The 19,229-nt window shown below is 39.2% G+C and overlaps 1 protein-coding gene across 1 annotated transcript; it reads right to left on the reverse strand.

Annotated features, from left to right (window-relative positions):
- Positions 1 to 11,923: 11,923 nt before the first annotated feature.
- LOC117293497 (adhesion G-protein coupled receptor G6-like) lies at positions 11,924 to 16,806 on the reverse strand. The gene is made up of 3 exons (XM_033775842.1): positions 15,690 to 16,806; positions 13,178 to 13,659; positions 11,924 to 12,232 (listed from the first exon to the last, which is right to left on the reverse strand). Exons 1-3 carry the CDS (start codon positions 16,804 to 16,806, stop codon positions 11,924 to 11,926), a joined length of 1,908 nt encoding a protein of 635 aa, XP_033631733.1.
- Positions 16,807 to 19,229: the final 2,423 nt, after the last annotated feature.

Here is a 19,229-nt window from a genome sequence, read left to right on the forward strand (position 1 = left end):
GCCATGCGTAGGAAAGTACAGCCAGAGATCGGTGGGTCTGGGTGCCAGACTGTGTGGGAAACAGACTCCCCAAGTTGCTTTAAAAAAAATTCACGCCTGAGTGGGTTTGCGACTTGGGCTATGTCGTGAATATTGGCGTCAATATTGGCGTAAATATTTTGCGACGTGTAGCCCATGTCGTGAATATTGGCGTCAATATTGGCGTCAATATTTGCGACATAGGGCCCATGTCGTGAATATTGGCGTCAATATTGGCGTCAATATTTGCGACTTTGGGCCAAGTCGTGAATATTGGCGTCAATATTGGCGTCAATATTTGCAACTTGGGGTAAAAGTCGCAAATATTGGCGTCAATATTGGCGTCAATATATATTTGAGATGTCCCTTTAAAGCCACCATAATTATGTGCTTCATTGCCCAAGGAATATATAACTGAAAAAAGGGTTTCAAAAAAGTTGTGTAGCTCTTGTTATAAGGTTTTACTTCCCGTTTGACCCGTAAGTAAAGGTCAACATGGGCCCACAGCTACCAAAGATTAATCTGCAATGCCAAGGAGTCTATAAAATCGGTTGCGTAGATCTTGATATATAGTCCCACTTCCGGTTGACCCAGAAGTAGAGGTCAACTTGGGGTCACAGTTTTCCAAAGCTAATATTTATTGCCTAAGAGTCTACAACTGAAGTTGAACATTAGCTTTGTACTTTTTTAGATATGGGTTCACTTCCGGTTGACCCGGAAGTAAAGGTCAACATGAGGTCAAAGTTGTTTCAAACTAATCTTGAATGCCCAAGGAGTCTATAACTGAACCAAAATTGATAATCTGTTTAATAGTTCTTGAGATATGGTCCCACTTCCGGTTGACCAGGAAGTAGGGGTCAACTTGAGGTCACGGTTTTTTAAAGTTAATATTTTATGCCTAAGGAGTTTATAACTGAAAATATTTTGAAAATCTGCTGTATAGTTCTTGAGATATGGTGACACAGTTTTTTCAAATTAATCTCTAAAGATGCTGCAACGATTTCCTAATTAATATGCATATGAGGGTCACTGGTGGTTAATTAATAAATAATTTTAATATGTTTTATGATAGGAATTAAGCTAAACATCCTAAAGCTTCCATTTGATATTATTTTACGTGTTTAAAAACACATAATTAATTTGTAGGATACTTCTTTATTTTCCTACTCCTGCCGATGGGGGCGCTCTTATGAGACATTTCAATTGCACGATTTCTGCACCGTAATGTCTGTATCTGACTCTGTATTTGTATGTGAACGTCGCAGAGACCAAAACTGTCACAAAATGTCAAGCTATAATTTCCCCTATAGAACACGGCCCAGTTGTATGGCTCTGTCTGCTTCAACCAAACTCTGCCCATTTATTATACAACCACCATTCTCCGCTTACTGTGCAGGCGCTGAAATATCTGTACAATTAGTTCAAAGCAAAGATTACATATGATAAGTTACCCGCGCACAAGCAAAAATATCCCTGCTAAGCTGTGAAATAAGCGATAATATCCGCGCGTCTGATGTGTCAATTCTTTGCTTACGCAGTGAAGCAGAGTCAAATTGGACCAGTTTCACAAGATTTCCCCTCATGTACATGTACTAACAATCTTTTTTGACTTTACATGTTTGAAGTGTAGGCCTTACCAAACCTACTTACAGGGCAAAATTACATGGTTCTCATGACCACCAAAGTCTGCGCTTACGATCACCATTTTCCGCTTTACTGTGATGTGCAAGCTTGGAAAATAATGTGCGAACTTGGAAGCACACAAACAAAAGAAATCCCTGCTATAAGCAGTCTATTTCGCTTGACGTAAGCGCAGAATTCAATGCTTCTGCAGAGCACTGAATCTTTTTCATTAAGCAAGTTCCCATCATGACTCGACTAGTCGAACCTCAAACCTAACTACGATACTTGTCGAGATAAAATACAGATTCTCAAGATTTGTGCCGCTGTGTGCCGCAAAGGCAATATTAATTATGTTGCGAATGGGTGACTAGTGAATTTTACTACTCGACTAGTCGCACCTCAAACCTAACCACGACACTTGTCGAGATAAAGTACGGATTCTCAAGATTTGTGCCGCTATGCCGCAAGGGCAATATAAATTATGTTGCGAATAGTAGTAAGCAACACAACTGGTTCACCAAACAGGTAGTCGGGACAAATTTTTAATTATGTTGCGAATGGGTGTGACTAGTGAAATTTACTACTCGACTAGTCGCACTTCAAACCTAACTACGACACTTGTCGAGATAAAGTACGGATTCTCAAGATTTGTGCCGCTATGCCGCAAGGGCAATATAAATTATGTTGCGAATAGTAGTAAGCAACACAACTGGTTCACCAAACAGGTAGTCGGGACAAATTTTTAATTATGTTGCGAATGGGTGTGACTAGTGAAATTTACTACTCGTCTAGTCGCAATTCAAACCTAACTATGACACTTGTCGAGATAAAGTACAGATTCTCAAGATTTGTGCCGCAAGGGCAATATTAATTATGTTGCGAATAGTAGTAAGCAACACAACTGGTTCACCAAACAGGTAGTCGGGACAAATTTTGTAGTCAGTGTGGGGACACGATTATAACTGAATAGAGATAAAAACAGTAGTCGCGACTCAAATTATAATTTGTAGTCGCGGCTTTAACACTAAAGCACACTAGTCGCCCCTGCCTACTTTTGTCACAAGTAAAGCACGGTTTTTCCTGCGAATGCAAATCAAATTTTTTAGTCACTGTTTTCGCAGTGAAAGTTTCGCAGGAGTTTAGCACAATTAGTCAACTGTAGCAAATTGTTTGATGCCAATTGTGAAGTGAAGAACACATACCCTGCTAAGCTGTAAAATACGCTTAGCGTAAGCACAGTTCCCTGATTACGTAAGCGCTGCGATTCTTTCCTTTAAAAGCCATTGGCCCAGGACCAAACTACATTATAGCTTTTTAAACACAAAAAGCAGCTTAACCATGCCTCATGTTCAAGTTGTGAATCCAGGTGTTCTGCTCAATTTCTGCAATTTTGTAAAGCAAAATGTTTGCCTGTTTATTATAAGCAGCTCTATAAAACTGAGCCACTCAACCACCAGAGAAACGTCAGAATAATAAAATCTCTGCTTTTGTATTCCTGTCAAAGAGTTTTTGTTTGTCATGGTCTAATTTCCGAACGTAATGCGAAATACTGGAATTAGTTTAGGCAAATGGTCCCCGGCGCGAACAAGGTGACTTTACCCGTAAATAATTCCAAATCCCGGGCGGTCTATTTTCGTCGTCCACGCTCGTCGCCTGAAACGAGCCCGGTCCACGACGCACCATGCTCAGGCTTGTCAAATTTTGGAAACAAGTTTAGACTTGTGCTAGTCGGTGACCGTAAGAAATATAATGTATATTGAATAAAAAAACGCAATAACACCGGTCGAAAATGGGATAAGGACTTGGTCAAGTTAACAGTTTTACAATTTTGCCTATTCAAATCAAGTTTTACGCCGTACCCATGATCTTTGAAAAAACTTCCCCGGAAATACAGGTTTTTAAAAATAATTACACTGTTTCTATGAGTTCTAATGCTTTTAAAATGACCATCAATAAAATATATCTTAATCTAAAGCAATTTTGGGAAGTGTACAACATGTTATTTAATTTTAATCGAATAAATTATGTTTTGGAAAGCTGGGTTTGTTTACACTTCAAGAGCCATTGTGTTTGTGCACAGACACAAAACGTGCATTACATGACGTCATGGTGACGTCGTCCAGAATTTTATGTCGGAAATTACATTAACAGGACCTGACTAGTGTATAGCTGAAAAAAGTTTCAGGATCGGCGGTCTAATTTTTGAGATATGGTGTTAACTTGGTTTGCTAATTAAATATTCACAAGCTTAATTAAGGCTTATTAATTAACAATTTTTACATTTTTTACGATAAGAATTAAGCTTATGTTCTAAGCTTCAATTTGGTATAATAAACTCACTCTTTCGTATTATGATTTAGGAGATTAGGCTGCCGCAAAAACGTGTACAAACACTATGGGATTTAGGGAGAAACAAAGAATAATAATAATAATAATAATAATAACTAGACATTAAGTGTTTGTGAACAAACACGAAGCTGTTCCGTGATGTTTTGCTTTGATTATGTGCTTCATTGCCCAAGGAATATATAACTGGAAAAAAAGTTTCAAAAAAGTTGTGTAGCTCTTGGTATTAGGTCACACTTCCCGGTTGACCCACAAGTAAAGGTCAAAATGGGCCCACAGCTACCAAAGACTAATCTGCAATGCCAAGGAGTCTATAACTGAAAAAGTTTAAGCAATCGGTTGTGAAGATCTTGATATATAGTCCCACTTCCGGTTGCCCAGAAGTAGAGGTCAACATAGGGTCACAGTTTTTCAAAGTTAATATTTATTGCCTTAGAGTCTATAACTGAAGTTTGAACATTGGCTTTGTACTTCTTGAGATATGGGCCCACTTCCGGTCGACCCGGAAGTAAAGGTCAATATGGGGTCAAATGTGTTTCAAACTAATCTTGAATGTCCAAGGAGTCTATAACTGAAAAAAGTTTGAAAATCGGTTGTATATTTCATGAGATATGGTCCCACTTCCGATTGACCCGGAAGTAGAGGTCAACTTGAGGTCACGGTTTGTCAAAAGTTATATTTTATGCCTAAGGAGTTTATAACTGAAAAAAGTTTTATAATCTGTTGTATAGTTCTTGAGATATGGTCCCACTTCCGGTTGACCCGGAAGTAGAGGTCAACTTGAGGTCACGATTTTTCAAAATTAATCTCCAATCCCCAAAGAGTCTTTAGCAACAAACAGTCTTAAAATCGGCTGTATACTTCTTGAGATATGGTGCTGCAAAGATTTTCTGATTGAATATGCAAATGAGGGTCATGTGGTTAATTAGTTACTAGTTGCCATTTTTCAAAAACAAATTAAAGATGCAAACATCACGACATCGTCTTCTCAGACTCTCTCCAAGAGTCCTCAACCCATCATAGAGATGTTTAAACATTGCAATGAAAGTGACTGCACCCAATTTATGAAGTACTACGTTGTACCCATGATGCCAAGATTCTAATTGATTAATTAATTAATAGACGAACATTGATTGCTTTTATGGACTGAAACAAATCTTATTAGAATCAGTGTATTTTTCTACACATAATATGATATTTAGGAAACTAACAAATAAATTATTTAGAAGTTATTGTGTTTTTGACCAGTTTAAAGTATAGATTTGAAGAGCCATTGTGTTTGTGCACAGACACAAAACGTGCATTACATGACGTCATGGTGACGTCGTCCAGAATTTTATGTCGGAAATCACATCAACAGGACCTGACTAGTGTATAGCTGAAAAAAGTTTCAGGATCGGCGGTCTAATTTTTGAGATATGGTGTTAACTAGGTTTGCTAATTAAATATTCACAAGCTTAATTAAGGCTTATTAATTAAAATTGTTTACATTTTTTACGATAAGAATTAAGCTTATGTTCTAAGCTTCAATTTGGTATAATAAACTTACTCTTTCGTATTATGGTTTAGGAGATTAGGCTGCCGCAAAAACGTGTACAAACACTATGGGATTTAGGGAGAAACAAAGAATAACTAAACATTAAGTGTTTGTGAACAAACACGAAGCTGTTCCTTGTTGTTTTGCTTGGATTATGTGCTTCATTGCCCAAGGAATATATAACTGAAAAACAGGTTTCAAAAAAGTTGTGTAGCTCTTGGTATTAGGTCACACTTCCCGGTTGACCCGCAAGTAAAGGTCAAAATGGGCCCACAGCTACCAAAGACTAATCTGCAATGCCAAGGAGTCTATAACTGAAAAAGTTAAAGCAATCGGTTGTGAAGATCTTGATATATAGTCCCACTTCCGGTTGACCCAGAAGTAGAGGTCAACATAGGGTCACAGTTTTCCAAAGTTAATATTTATTGCCTTAGAGTCTATAACTGAAGTTTCAACATTGGTTTTGTACTTCTTGAGATATGGGCCCACTTCCGGTCGACCCGGAAGTAAAGGTCAACATGGGGTCAAATGTGTTTCAAACTAATCTTGAATGTCCAAGGAGTCTATAACTGAAAAAAGTTTGAAAATCGGTTGTATATTTCTTGAGATATGGTCCCACTTCCGGTTGACCCGGAAGTAGAGGTCAACCTGAGGTCACGGTTTGTCAAAAGTTATATTTTATGCCTAAGGAGTTTATAACTGAAAAAATTTTTATAATCTGTTGTATAGTTCTTGAGATATGGTCCCACTTCTGGTCGACCCGGAAGTAGGGGTCAACTTGAGGTCACGATTTTTCAAAATTAATTTCCAATCCCCAAAGAGTCTTTAGCAACAAACAGTCTTAAAATCGGCTGTATACTTCTTGAGATATGGTGCTGCAAAGATTTTCTAATTTAATATGCAAATGAGGGTCATGTGGTTAATTAGTTACTAGTTGCCATTTTTCAAAAACAAATTAAAGATGCAAACATCACGACATCGTCTTCTCAGACTCTCCCCGAGAGTCCTCAACCCATACAGATCCGCAGTGTGTTGCAAGAGCCATAGAGATGTTTAAACATTGTAACGAAAGTGACTGCACCCAATTTATGAAGTACTACGTTGTACCCATGATGCCAAGATTCTAATTGATTAATTAATTAATAGACGAACATTGATTGCTTTTATGGACTGAAACAAATCTTATTAGAATCAGTGTGTTTTTCTACACATAATATGATATTTAGGAAACTAACAGATAAATTATTTCGAAGTTATTGTGTTTTTGACCAGTTTAAAGTATAGATTTGAAGAGCCATTGTGTTTGTGCACAGACACAAAACGTGCATTAAATGACGTCATGGTGACGTCGTCCAAAATTTTATGTCAGAAATCACCTTAACAGGACCTGACTAGTGTATAGCTGAAACAAGTTTCAGGATCGGCGGTCTACTTTTTGAGATATGGTGTTAACTAGGTTTGCTAATTAGATATTCATAAGCTTAATTAAGGCTTATTAATTAACAATTTTAATTTTTTTTTTGCGATAAGAATTAAGCTTATGTTCTAAGCTTCAATTTGGTATAATAAACTCACTCTTTCGTATTATGGTTTAGGAGATTAGGCTGCCACAAAAACGTGTACAAACACTATGGGATTTAGGGAGAAACAAAGAATAATAATAATAAAAATAATAAAAATCTCGACGAAAACAATAGCTGTTCCGACTGGATCGGAACAGCTAATAATAATAATAATAAAAATAATAAAAATCTCGACGAAAACAATAGCTGTTCCGACTGGATCGGAACAGCTAATAAAAATAATAAAAATCTCGACGAAAACAATAGCTGTTCCGACTGGATCGGAACAGCTAATTAAGGGTGTCCAGAGTGCATACAATATACCATTCAAATGACTTTGTGAAGAATTCACTTTAAAAAAAACGACAGTGCAAAATTAACACCAAAGTACGTCAACAAAGTCGGTCTGTTTATCCTCGTTGAATAAATAAAATAAAAGAGTGGCGACGAAGTCTGAATTTACTGGACGGGTTTAAGCCATGCAAGGTTGTATACTGCAGTTTAAAACTGATTCGTCACCCTTGTACTTCCAATTATTAATACATTTAATTAATTCACTTCCTAAAGGAACCTTACATAATTGTTTTTGTTCTTTTGCAAACAAAGGCAAACAAAGCAGTTACTGGTAGTGTAAGCACTTTATGTAGCCCACCTAATGCATAAACTGACAAACCTGTAGAAGTTTGAGACCTTTGGCGTCTAAGTCATGAGAAAATTCTTGATAAACCGATTACATATATCGCATTACATCAATTTAAAGGGAATACAATGCCAACTGAGCGATAATATCCAAACGGGAAACTAGTTTTATTTCTTTCTTATCAAAATGATATTTAAAACAAAAACAATGTCAAGGGATGTTTTCTACTATCACCATTTTAAGACCGATGTAAAGTTTTATGTAAATCTGATATCTTAGACAAGTTTGTTTCTTACCAATTATGTAATGTTTCTTAATGCACTTCCGTGAAAAAAATAATAAAAAAAGTTCACTGGAAATCTGACACAGCTTAATCTTAGCTTCCTCGACTCTGTGCAGAATTTCTACCCGTATCGAGAGCCAATAGCGCCGCGCGCAAATTTCGAACTTGCGCGCCAACCTTCTAAACTATGGATCAATCAGTCAATCATTATTGATCGGTGATTTCCATACTAAAACAAAACGGTGCAAAGTATACGTTCAACATACATTTACACGTTTTTAATAAATGCTAAATTTGCATCGGGGATGCAAATTTTTACGATGTAAATGTTAATTGTTCCCGATGCAAATTTAACATCATTGCGGTACCCGCTACTAAAATTAAGGATTCAAACGGCCTCTAGCTACTGGGCAAGTTCGGTGGTCTTAGACACTGCTCTATAATTGCAGAGGTCGTGGGATCGAATCCGACCCGAGTTTTTACCACTTGTGTTGTTTTTACAGAACTAAGGAAAATACCGTAACTTTTAGTATAAAGTGCTAACACACCTCGGTTTATATGGGTCAAAGGGTCTATGTACTTTTTGTAGGAAAAAAAACAATGTCCACAGATTTACATTAAACTTACACAGTTTGAAGATGATGATAGTAGAAAGCTTCCCTGACAATATTACCTGCTGAGGTGCTGTAGTTTTTGAGAAATGAGTAGACAATGTCATGAAAATAATTTTCGTCTCAGTGATTATGTGATGAGACGAAAATTATTTAAGCATGTAAAAACGTATTTCATAACATTGTTTTACTCATTTTTCAAAACCTACAGCACCTCATATTTTAAGGTATGTTTATACTATCATTATCTTCAAAAAGTTTAATGTAACTCTGTGGACATTGTGTTTTTGGTTACAAAAAGTACTAAAATCCTTCAAACCAAGATACATGTTAAATTGTTAGTAATGTTACAGACAGATCAACATACGAGGTTAATATTAGAACAAGCAAAAATATTCAGAGTATAATGACAAGCCAAGGCTTTTACTCTATCAGCCAATTGTGGAAAGACAGGGGACAAGACAAAATGTCAAACATAATATGACACACAGAAAAGAACAAAAAACAAAACTCACAAACTTACCATAATCGCAATTAAAGGCACTGGACACTAATGTTAATTACTCAAAATAGTAGATTTTTCTTTCATTATTATCTCGCAACTTTGACGACCAATATTGAGTACACAATTCACAGGTTTTTTATTTTGTGCATAATGTTGAGATACGCCAAGCGCTAAGAATGGTCTTTGACAATTACTAAATGTGCCCAGTATATTAACTATCGTACATAAATTTACCAAACCTGCGACCTGCCAACTCGAGCCGTGAAAGTTGCAAGCTCCGCATAAGCATTAAAAAGTGCCCTTCTTGTGACTAAATTTCCTCAGTACGTGCTAATGTAACCTAGCATAGACATTACGTCACATCCTTCGAGGCTCGTGAATAACATCAGAGAGTGGCCAATATTATAGTCTAGGTTAACCCCCGTTCATAATCCCATTTTACACACATTCAAATCTCACATTGCAAACACAGTTACCGTGCACATAGTACACATTAATGCGGAATTTATGCGTCTTTCTCGACAGCTCCATGACAATGAGCACACTCACGTCACAGTTGTCTAGACTGGACTATTGTAACTCTCTCCTCAGTGGTTTTAAGCAAGCTGACATTGACCGACTAAAAAGGCTCCAAAACAATACTGCACGTATCAATTTCTCGCAACCCAAATACACACACGCTTCCACTCTTCTCCAACAATTACACTGGTTACCACGTTAAACAATTACGCATCTCCTTCAAAACATCAGTGAACATGCACAAAGCAATCTCTATGATGTACTTCCACGGAATATCACAGAGTCTCTCAACCTCAACAACCCTGGCCAGAGTAGCCTCCGCTCCAGCCATATTCTAACAATCCCTCGCACTTAAAGGACAGGGGACCGATCCTTCTGAGTTGCTGGTCCCCGATGCTGGAATTCTCCACCAAAATACATTCGCAACTTCAACTCACTCCAGACATTCATGTGTAAATTAAAAACGCATCTGTGCTCTTCACGCCCATAAGCTGACTTTTTTTACGTAGCATTATTTTGCAGTGCATTGTATCTATGGAAAATGCGCTTCACAAGTCTTACTTTTAATGTTTGGTTTCCATTATTTTAAACAAAGGTGTGCAATATAGAATATATAATGTTTAAGATGCAAGTGAGATAATAATACTAAATTGATATGAATTTATTAGAGTAAGCAAAGAAATGACACAGTTTGGATGCTATTTGGACAAGGCAATGCTTGTACTAATAACTAATAAGCAGCCTTTGGAAAGCAAGAACAAGACAAACAGACAAACAAAAGGACAAACAGAATCGAACAAATTAAAATCGCAAAATTACCATCGAACTTAATACCGCACGCAACTATCCTCGAAACAAAATAAAGTGCAACCTACCACTTCGGGCCGTAATTTCGTTTCTTTCTTTCGAACAAAACTCAGGAAAACTTTTTGAGGATGGCAATTTGTGTGTACGGAAAAACATATGTATTCGAGCCGTGAAGATTTTACGCTCCGCATTTATAAAGAATCTTTAAGCGCCTTCTTTTGACTCAATTTTCCCACCCATGTTTATACACTCCACGTCGTGTTAATAATTAGTAAATTTGTTGTATAAAAGGCCGAAATGAATTTCCCATCGTGGATAACTAAGTGAATTGAATTTAATTTAATTTAATTGATAAAGTAGCCTGAATATCTTATGTCATACTTGTCACACTTGAATAACGTCCGTCCATATTCACCTTTCGCCTACGTTCATTTCGCATGGAGATACACAACTCCTACACACTAACATTAAGGGAAAACAGTCATCTCGCCCCCTGGCAAAGTCGCCCCCAAAACTCGCCCCCTAACAATGTCGCCCCCCAAAAAAAAAGTCGCCCCCACCAGAGTCGCTCCGAAAAAGTCGCGCCCTAACAAAGTCGCCCCGACAAAGTCGCCCCTTATGCTGTTTTTGTGCAGCAGAAAATTAACTTAATAAATTTTACAAAGAAATGTAATGCATGTACATGACACACTGCATGCACACAAACAAAAGTAAGCTTTCCAACTATTATGTGTTTGATTGATCCGTGATGATGTTTGGCAGTTGCACCCACATCACCACTTCACATCACCAATCAAAACATAGATATGTAAAGCTACGTCAATGCACGTTTATCCAATGACATCGGCCCAATTTCATGGCGCTGCTTAGCGGCCGATTTTGTGCTTTAAGTGCACGTTTTCCATTCCATAAACCTGCTAACCGTAAGCATTAGAAAACCAAGCTAACCTTCCGGTGCTTATTGCACACAAATTAATGACGTAACAACTCAAATCCATAATAACGCGCAAGTTGGCCGCCTAATTTTCTTGATAACCTGTGTAATACGCTTGCACCCCAGCAATTTGCTCTGAAGGACGAAAGTGCCTACCGTTAAGTAGCTCTATGAAATTGAACCAAGATTATTGTCCAATGAAATCAGTGGTTCTGAAAGACAAATACAAAGACAGGGGACCAGTCTACACTGTTAAAAACAAAATCCGTAAAATGTCTTTACCTTGCAGCTAGGGTGCCAGGTAAAGTGCAGTTAATTTCCCAGTGGAGGTTTTGCAAACTACCTTCAAGGCACATTTTTACAAAACTTCCACTGTGAAATTTACTGTGAAATTTAGCTGCCAGGTAAAGCACCGTAAATTTTACGGATTTATTTTTTACAGTGTAGTTCCTTATGGGTTAGCATAATATAGACCAGTGGGTGTATGAGATGCTGCTTAGAAAACTCATGGTGGCGCCCTATATTAACACCATCCCAGTTACATTTTAGTCATATTGATGCTGTTACTGCTTTCCTCAGCGATCTTTTCTGACAGGGTGACCGCTTCCCGATTTGGCTTCTTCTGAGCTTTGGGGCTAGATGGATGTTCATTACGGGCATGTCTAAGCAAGTGCATTCCCAGCTTGGTCTTCCACATGGCGATGACGCGCCTGTTGCAAACAAAGGCGAGGCAGACGAGCGCCCCCTGGAGTGAGTTGAGGATTATGTATGGATACCAAAAGGCTGGGAGGTTGAATAGGGACGCGATGAAGCCAAAAATCCAAGTGAAGCCCATAATGGCTGATAGCTGATGGAGAAAAAAAATCGAACAATCGCACATTATATTAACTATTCATTTTTTCCCTCATGTTTGTTTATACTGTGAAGGCCCATTTGTTTGGTTTGCGGTAACGCCATGTATGTATCTTAGTGCCAGGTTGATTTTGTACTTTCGAGAAATTGTCTTGCTTTATATTTTACTACCGCCGAGTTGAGTTTCGGAATTTAGGAGACTTGAAAAGAATTGTCATATCAAAGAATTCTTCCATTCTTAGCAAAGGTTGAATTAATGGATAAGTCAATTCAGACAACATTGAAGTGAGATCATAGTGAAAAACGTGTATAAGTAATATAAGATAATGATCAATTATTTTTACTGTAGTTTATTTCATTGTTGTGTCACGCACGTAAAAGAACAAAGTGCTCTTATCGAAAAGAGAAGGGGTCGCCCGGTGTTCCTGTCTGTGGCTAAATACGCCGTAGCGACTTGTAAACCCTTAAGGTGCTACATAATTGGGTCTCAGATTTCCTAATTTCAATAACCTATCTTTCTGTATAATTGTATATAGTAAGCGCCTTGTGGAAGCTACGTGCTCTATATATATATAGTACTTCAATAGTCTCCTGACGATGACTAGAGCAAGCTAGTCGAAACGTTCAGTCCGATTCAAGAACCGACTCCGCGGTAGTGCAGTTAAACGATCCTATAAGCTAAAGTAGTAGTCCAAGTCAATTTTCTATACCATCCGCCCAGGTAGTAGTTAACAAGTAGGACAGTTCTTTTCAGAACTGAGAAGTGTCCCGAACATCCGATAAATCTACTCCGCGGTAGTAGAATAAAGAAGGACAGTTCTTTATTAAGAACAAACTCTACCTGGCAAGTAGATACACTCATGGTGTTACCGCAAACCAACATACCTCACCATGCAATGCCTCAAATCCTTAATAATATTATTATTATTATTACCCTCACCTTCAAATACAGGAACAGGTCGGTGTTTGCCCGCTTCACCGAGCGCTTTTGTCCTTGCGTGACGTTCATCTTACCCGAGGCACGCATGGTTATCCTGATCCCAATTATGGTCAATGCAAACAGTACTGCATTGGTGCCAATAATCAGGGCCACCGGCACCCCGAAAGCCACCAAGTTTGCCGTCCCTCCACCTAGCCAACAAACCTCGCTATCGCCGTAGTGTACGTCCACATCCACACAGTTGCAGTAGCTCAGAATCACGCACACGCAGACGATCACTGACGGTGAACCCCAGCCGTAGAGGGCGTGACATAAGACAGATCGGTTGTACGTGCTGACGTGCTTTAGTCTGGTGCCGACCCCGAAGGTGCGGTAGATCTCAATGGCGAGTAGATTCATCCAAAAGAACGCCGAGAGCCAGAAGAAGTGACTAGCGATCGCAAAGCCGCTGCACAACTCTTGGATGTCATTCATGTTGAACCCTGGAACAGTTAGCACATTACCAAAAGAGGTAACACACATGTGTTGAACACACAACATGTTAATATTATACGGAAATCGTTCACCGATCTGCAACACTTGGTGGCAGCAGACACTGCTGTGATACCTGGGTTGTGCTGCGCTGCCTAGCGATTGGCTTAAGGGTATATGACAACACGGCGATCATCTGATCACTCACGAGTTATTGAACTTCTACTTTGCAAATCACTTGTTCAACTCGTTAGCACCACCGCGGTGTCTGCTGCCACCAAGATTTCAAGATCGGGAAGGATTGCTCTTAATACTCGAAGGTTTTCCTATTTGTTTTAGGACTTGTCATGTGTATCTTTAGGGTTCTATTTGTTAGATGTTCTTCCCATCAAGGGAACTCGGCGAACTCCCACAAGGGGCAAAGGGGATATAAAAAACCAAGCTGGCAACAGCTAATCCCTGTCCTACAAACATTGGTTAGACGTCTAGTATGATTAAGAATTGCATAAATTCAAGAAATTGTAATTCAGTAACTAGACGACAATGTTTATTCTAGTCTTGTGAAACCAGCGGTTAGTGGGGGTATTCGAACATGCAACCTTGCGGTTGGCTTTCATACAGTCTAACCACTTGACCACTCTAATACATAAGGCTAGTCCTAATTAGGACTAATAAATCGTCCTAACTCGTGATAAGACTAGCCTGAAGTATGTTGTCAAATCCAGCTCCGGGTCCAGATAGTATAAAAAAACATAAACCTAGTTTTCAAAGGCAATAAGACTCAACTTGTTACGAGACGCATGTACTGCCATGGTGATTTGTTTTGAAACATCATACTTGAAAAACAATTTGTAGTAGCGCGATAGCATAGAACACGCGCAGACAGACGACTTCTGCGCATGCGAACTTCCAACCACGCTGAAAATATATCTGATTGAGATGCATATTATGTTGGGGTTACACCAAGTTAGTGAGAATATCGGTTTATACCAAAGGTGTGAGTGTAGTTAACCCTGTGTTAAAGGGAAGGGACAGTCACTTACTGCAAAAAAATGTAAATTTTGTATAATTACTTCACTGGTCAATTTAAAAACAAACTAATTGTTTCGAAACTTCCTTCGCAGACGCTAGAGAAACAAACTGATTAGGTTTGAGTGGCTTTGATTTATTGACTCACCGGCTGAGCAAAAACAATCGAGACAGTTAGTGATTTCCAGGGGTTTCCCCTTTGCCTTGTACGCTATAGCCTGTGCATTGGAGGTATTTGAAGCTGTCATTCAAGCTTGTATCAGTGATTTGTGGGATGTTAAAACAATCTCTGGACTGTCTGAAAGAAGTTGGAAATGATTGGGATCCATTGTGGTGTAGCACGTGCATGCAGTTTACACAGTGGCGGTTGTTGACTGACCCGAATAGTAATAGTATATACAAGTCAGTCACTCACATGGCTGGGTTAAGTTTAGTTAAAGGCAGTGGACACTATTGGTAATTACTCAAAATATTTATTAGCATAAATCCTTAATTTGTAACATGTAATGGGGAGCTGTTGATAGTATAAAACATTGTGAGAAACGGCTCTCTGAAGTGGAGTAGTTTTCGAGAAAGAAGTAATTTTCAACGAATTTGGTTTCGAGACCTCAGATTTAGAATTTGAGGTCTCGAAGTCAAGCATCTGAAAACACACACCTACGTGTCGTGTGACAAGAGTATTTTTTCCTTTCATTATTCTCGCAACTTCGACGACCGATTGAGCTCAAATTTTCACAGGTTTGTTATTTCATGCATATTAATAATATGCATGAAATAACAAACCTGAACCAAGTGAGAAGACTGGTCTTAGAAAATTACCAATAGTGTCCTCATTAATATCTTGCAACTTCGACGACCGATTGAGCTAAAATTTTCACTGGTTTGTTATTTTATGCATATTATGTTGAGATACACCAAGTGAGAAGACTGGTCTTAAAAAATTACCAATACTGTCCAATGTCTTTAAGTTTTTTTAACTCAACTTTATAAAGACATAAGTGTTCATGCTTACCTATAAGCATCGTTGCCTGTGCAAAGAAGAGAGCAGCTACCAGACTCATTAGAGATTTGTCAGCCACGTTACGACGGAGAGCTGGAAATGCAACATACGTGGCTATTGTGACCGTCAGACCGACCATGGACACACTGCTCCCTGCAACTGTTAGGATAAGTTGAAGCAATTCGTCCAGATCACCAGAAGAGGGCGCTGTTCTCGCCAAGAAACTGCAAACTTGAAGAGATCCATTATCCGATATCTTATACTGGCCGTTAAGGAAGATGGTGTTATTATAACCGATTAACTTAATAGACTCATTGAAGGCGCCAGTGAAGACGTAGTCTGTCTTGGAGAATGTGAGCAGTGGGCAGTCGGGGTTCAATTCATCACAGTGTTTAGTTAGGTTTGTTGACTTGAATGCACCCAAGGTCGCGTCCCAGATCATGGCCTTTGCAAGAAACTTGGTCGATCTGTGCTCAGATGAGTTCGTCTGGTTTCGGGACTCGTCTGATTGCAAACTACAGTTCGGTGTAACCGTGAAGGCGTCTAGATGGTAGTAACTATTCCAAAGACCCCCCTTTTTGAAACATACATCCTGAACCACGTGGTTGAAGTTAATCAGTTGATGTGTAGGTGACGCATCACAGTCAAGTGATATGTTAACGGAACACTGTGAGGGGTTGTGCTGTTCGCACGTCAACCAAGGTGTTGCCCTCGGCTCGACTGATGAACAAACCCAAGTTACCTTAAGGTCATTGCAAAATATTTTTGCACTGTTTCTGGTCAGGCCGTTTCCCTCTTTGGTTGCCAAGAGAACAATTGACAGGAAATCGTCTACAGATTGATGTACGACCGTTTCCCAATCCGTGTCTGACAGTCCTACTAGTTTTTGGAGACTGCCAGTTACCGTCAGTTTGATCTCAACGTCAGCGACTGCACTGGTTTGAACTTGGACACAATTTACGCCGTTCTCTGAAAAGCCACCGGGGCACGTCAAATCACGACACTGGTCAATATACGGATCGTACACCTGACTGGTACTGCAGACTTTGACAGAAAGTTCATGTTTGTCCCTGGATTTGGAATCTAAATATATCTCTGTGCGATCCGAGAAGATCATGAGGGTTGCCATTGAAGGAGTGTCACGCGGTTTTTCTCGAATTACACGACACCAAAGGACATTATATTCGTGTAGCTCTGACTCTGACAAAGACAAGTGGCATTTGGCGCAGAACTTGTTTCGGTAGGAAGTACCATTTATAGCGACTGGGGCGTGATAGCCATGTTTGCAAAGTTGCTCGTCCGTTTTGTTGGTTAACGGAGGACACCACGCGACGTCTACAAGAACGCAGCTACGAGGCGTGCGCAATAATGACTTTTTTTGGCCTACTCGTCTTTGCAAAAAATTGTAGTCCGGTCTTGCCTCTCTCTTCCACTGCTTTTTAATTGAATCACGTTGTGCATCCCAGTGAATTAAAATGTCCTCAGCGGGAGGCACACCAAAAAATTGTGGAACAAATCTAGTATACCAGAACGAAACGTTCTCTAGTGCAACACCATGACAGATTGCACAATAGACATTTTTGTAGTGAAGGTTGTCTTGAACGTTATAAACTGGATTGGCACGAATGGACGATACAAATCCAATGTCTGTCTGGCACAGGTCACGAATACCGACGGGATTGCCCTCCCAACCAACGGGACAGAGTGAAATCAGGCGATGGCCCAACCGGGGCAGTGGTCGTCGGTCGTACAAATCTTGAGTCTGTATACACCTTGTGTAATCATCTATTGGTGTTCCTCCCGACAGAGAAGGACGAGTAGGATCTGGCGTGGTGGCTGCCACTGATGATGAGTTCCCAGTTAACAAACCCTCCTCAAAACAGGAACAGCAATCGTCGTATTTAACACAGAGCTCGTCGCATTGACATAATTTATATTCCCCAACAGATTCTCGGTCGAGTTCGCAAGGACACGTGAGGTAAGAACAGTTGTCATTAACAGAAACTCGGGTTGAGTTACCTAAATCTGAAAGAGTACATTCAAAATAAAAATAAAAATATCAAACCAATTATTAACCCAACACGGACGTTTTTAAGAAGTTGACGACGGAGCCCTTTGTAATGAAGAATTGAATAATGTCTAAACCAAGTTGCTTAGTCGTGTTTATAAGGACACAAGTGTCACGACCGGGATTCGAACCCACACTTTGCTGATCAGAAACACCAGAGTTTGAATTCGGTGCTCTTTACCACTCGGCCGAACTCTCTGTACTATGGTTCCTGGTTAGTCTCAAAATACGCGTGTCACAGTGTTCGAGGCGAAAGCTTGTTCGCTCTTTAGGTCAACTTCTGTTTTGAACGATGGCGGCACAAAACAATGTTTTCTGTTTGTCTTTGCTTATTCTCTCGCAACTGCGATGAGCAATAGAGCCCAAGTGTTCACATGTTTGTTATTAAAAGCATAATTATGTTGGGATAAACCAAGTAAAAATACTGGCCTTTGACAATATTACTACCAAAGTCGTGCCCTCATCAGTACCCTGTATAATGCACGTGCGTAATAATAGGTTAGTTCGCCACAGACGTTTGGGACCAAATTTGATTTTTGGTCATGGACCCTTTAAACTCCAAAAACAGCTGGGAGTTATTTCCACAAAGAACCTGCCGTCGATTTCACCAAACTCTTTCAAACTTAGGATTAATCTTAGGTCTTAGGACGAGTTAAGTTCAGTATCCAAAGGCGTAGGACGCATTGAACCCATCCTAAGTTAGGACGATATAAACACGTCCTACCTCGAGATAGGATTAATCCATAGCGTTTCGTGAAATCGGCTGCTCCAGGAGTTTGCAGTGAATCATTTAAACAAAATGTGTTGAACGAAGTAAATAAGCAATTACCTTCAAGAGGAACGCTGGTGACTGTCAATGAAAACCCTTTGTCCGCGTTTATGCCGTCAGATGTAAAACTTAGCCACATAGTATTTTCCCTGAAGAATGGATAACTAGGCAGGTGGTTGCCAGACCACTCAACGAGTATGTTATCTGTGTAATTTGCACCATTCCCAGCTCGGAAGTGATCACAGCATTGCTCGGTGGAGAAACTGGAGAAAATGATCGACAACTTCCAATTGCTATCGGTGTGTAGAATCCAAATCCAATCTTTATTATCGCGGTACTTGTAGAACAACTCCATGTCCCACGACTGCGGAATCCTCAATGTCTCATATGGAGCAATGGCGTGTAAATAGATTTTGTGTACATCTGGGGAATAAATGAAACGATTTAGTTTTTTCTTTGTTTTTATATTATAATAAATTTTTGCAATTTGATTTAAAGGCAGTGGACACTATTGGTAATTACTCAAAATAATTATATTAATGGCTCAAGTGAGAAGACTGTATATAGGATTTGTATTATGCATTATTTCTTTTAAAGCTATATGTCAAGCTTATTTATATGAACTTGTTCATATGAACATCATTCCACTTTAGTCGGACTTAGCGATCAATCAACCAACAGTCATTGCTTTCAACTAGAGCTCCTTCAATTTGTT

The sequence above is a fragment of the Asterias rubens genome, chromosome 8 (genome assembly GCF_902459465.1).
Source record: "Asterias rubens chromosome 8, eAstRub1.3, whole genome shotgun sequence".
NCBI lineage: Eukaryota > Metazoa > Echinodermata > Asteroidea > Forcipulatida > Asteriidae > Asterias > Asterias rubens.

Bases quoted from the DNA above. Each gene is read 5' to 3' on its own strand.
- LOC117293497 (XM_033775842.1), bottom strand. From the start codon at position 16,806: ATGGCAACCCTCATGATCTTCTCGGATCGCACAGAGATATATTTAGAT. The intron at 13,660-15,689 runs GTAAGCATGAAC...TAACTGTTCCAG, and splicing joins ACAGGCAACGATGCTTATAG to GGTTCAACATGAATGACATC. The intron at 12,233-13,177 runs GTGAGGGTAATA...TTTCTCCATCAG, and splicing joins ACCTGTTCCTGTATTTGAAG to CTATCAGCCATTATGGGCTT.